At 34.8% G+C, this 2,207-nt stretch overlaps 1 protein-coding gene across 1 annotated transcript in view; it reads right to left on the bottom strand.

Moving 5' to 3' along the window:
- Positions 1-1,589: 1,589 nt before the first annotated feature.
- LOC107088201 (protocadherin gamma-B2-like) overlaps positions 1,590-2,207 on the bottom strand; it is a 15,770-nt gene continuing 15,152 nt past the window's right edge. The window contains exons 5-6 of the mRNA XM_015380223.1: positions 2,130-2,202; positions 1,590-1,608 (exon numbers count right to left, since the gene is read on the bottom strand). Of these exons, the coding sequence (XP_015235709.1) occupies positions 1,590-1,608; positions 2,130-2,202 (92 nt within the window). The remainder of the gene's footprint in view (positions 1,609-2,129; positions 2,203-2,207) is intronic.

Genomic DNA, 2,207 nt, shown 5'->3' with positions numbered 1-2,207 from the left:
ATTGTCCTGACAAACTGTTGGCTCCTTTATCTGTTGCTATGACTTCCATGTCATAAATCCTAAAATCCTCATAGTTCAACATTCCTTTCACAGTAATTTCACCTGTTTTTGGATTTAAATCAAATGTTTCCTGTGTCTTCTCTGATGTGTAAAGACTGTATAAGTATGTTATATCAGAATTTGAGCCTTTATCCTTATCTGTAGCATTTAAATGAATAACAAGGCTTCCAATTGGGGAATTTTCCATTATTTTGACGTTGTATGCAGATTCATCAAATGTAGGTGCATTGTCATTTGTGTCTAAGACATGAACGACAATATTGACTGTACCAGATCGAGCCGGTGTTCCTCCATCCACAGCTGTGAGTACCAAATTATGGAGTCCCTGATTTTCCCGGTCTAATGTCTTTTTTAGAATCAAGTCAGCAAATTTTGATCCATCTCTTCCCGTCTGAATTTCAATGTTAAAATATTCACTTTCACTTAAAAAATATGTTTTCACCGAATTTGCTCCAACATCAGGGTCAACTGCATTGCTGAGAGAAAACCTCTCTCCCTTTGCTGTCGCTTCAGATATATCCAAATGAATGGCGTCTCTTCGAAATTGCGGGGCGTTGTCATTTATGTCTAACACTTCTACTTCAATGTTAAATATCCGTAGTGGGTTTTCCAGCGTTACTTCGAGTTTTAGATAACAGGACGAAGACGATTTGGTGTTGCAAATGTGCTCTCTGTCGATCCTCTCAACAATATACAGTTCACCGGTGTCTTTGTTCACTCCTAAATATTCCTTGTTCGCTATTATGTCAAGCCGCATCTTTCTCTTTGTTAGTGTTGTAACGTCAAGACCAAGATCATTAGCGAGGTTAGCGACAACTGATCCCGGTTTCATCTCTTCAGGTATGGAGTAATGGTTGACTGAGGTTGATATTTTGCGGACCGACAGAGAAAGAATAAGGAGCAGCACGTACCTCTGCGTGGAACTCTTTGTTAAGGCCTGACTCATTTCAAGATCCATATTGATAACAAACGAAGCGGTGAAAAAAAAAGAGGTTGTCAGCGATGCTGAATTTGCTCCGCCGTCATAAATCCGTAGCTTTTTACGATATTTTATATGCAGCCAAAATGTTGAAAAATTTCATCGTCCTCCCTGGATGACGGTTCAGCCCCTCTGAGCTGTCCGGTCTTTGCAGGAACACGCTCCGATAAAAGTACCTCCTAAACCACGTCATTAAGCTGAATTTTAAGATAGAACACAGCGCCACCATTTTATTATCATATGCCTTAAACAAAAGTAAAAAATGCAGAAAATTAATAATTCTCGTTATTAAAAAAAAAAAAAACATTTATTAAACATGGGAATTTTTATTTCTAAAAAAAAATTATGTGAGAATTTACTTTTCTTTTTAATATTGTCCCTCAGTTTCACTTGCAGATTTGTGAAATTGTAATGCTGCATATGGATTGAATATATCCCATCCATCTATTGATGTCCTTGTCCCTTTAATTCGCACCTATGTTCCAGATCAGCATCAAAAGTTGTATTTCCAGTCATGTGTCAAGTCGCCTGCTAAATCCTGGATAAATGGTTATCCTATTGTGTTAATCCTGCACGGATAGAAAGAATTTCATGTAAAAATATTGACAATCTTTTTCCAAAGTAAAAATAAAAGTTTGGAATTGATTTAATTTATTCTTAGTTAAAGGCTTAAACGTATCCATGTTTGAGCTTTTTTGCAGTAGCCTAATTTGTAGTAGGATGGAAGCATTTATCTTATTCTTAACCTATAGGGTTGACATATATATATATATATATATATATATATATATATATATATATATATATATATATATATATATATATATATATATATATATATACAGAGAGATTAGAGTATTTGTATATGTTTAAAAATGCTATGCATCATTATAAAGAACATGAGATTTAAAAAATCATATTATTTAGTACATCACAAATATAGTTAATTTGTTTTCATATGAAGGCTCTTTTCAAGTGGCTCTGACATGATAATATATATGTTTTTTGTTTTATCCTGAAGAAGGACAGTATAAAATGCAATGCAACAGATTATTACAATAATTAAATTTTGAGTTCAAAAGATTCCCACCTGCAGAGTAGAAGCTGCTGAACCACTAGTCTCTGACAGTCCTGTCCCTCTCGGTAGGCTGGACACGATGTACCTGGA

This window comes from Cyprinodon variegatus, unplaced genomic scaffold (genome assembly GCF_000732505.1).
Source record: "Cyprinodon variegatus isolate N-32 unplaced genomic scaffold, C_variegatus-1.0 Scaffold210, whole genome shotgun sequence".
Classification (NCBI taxonomy): domain Eukaryota; kingdom Metazoa; phylum Chordata; class Actinopteri; order Cyprinodontiformes; family Cyprinodontidae; genus Cyprinodon; species Cyprinodon variegatus.
Note: the sequence above shows the minus strand (reverse complement) of the source record. Positions and strands in the feature narration are given on the sequence as shown.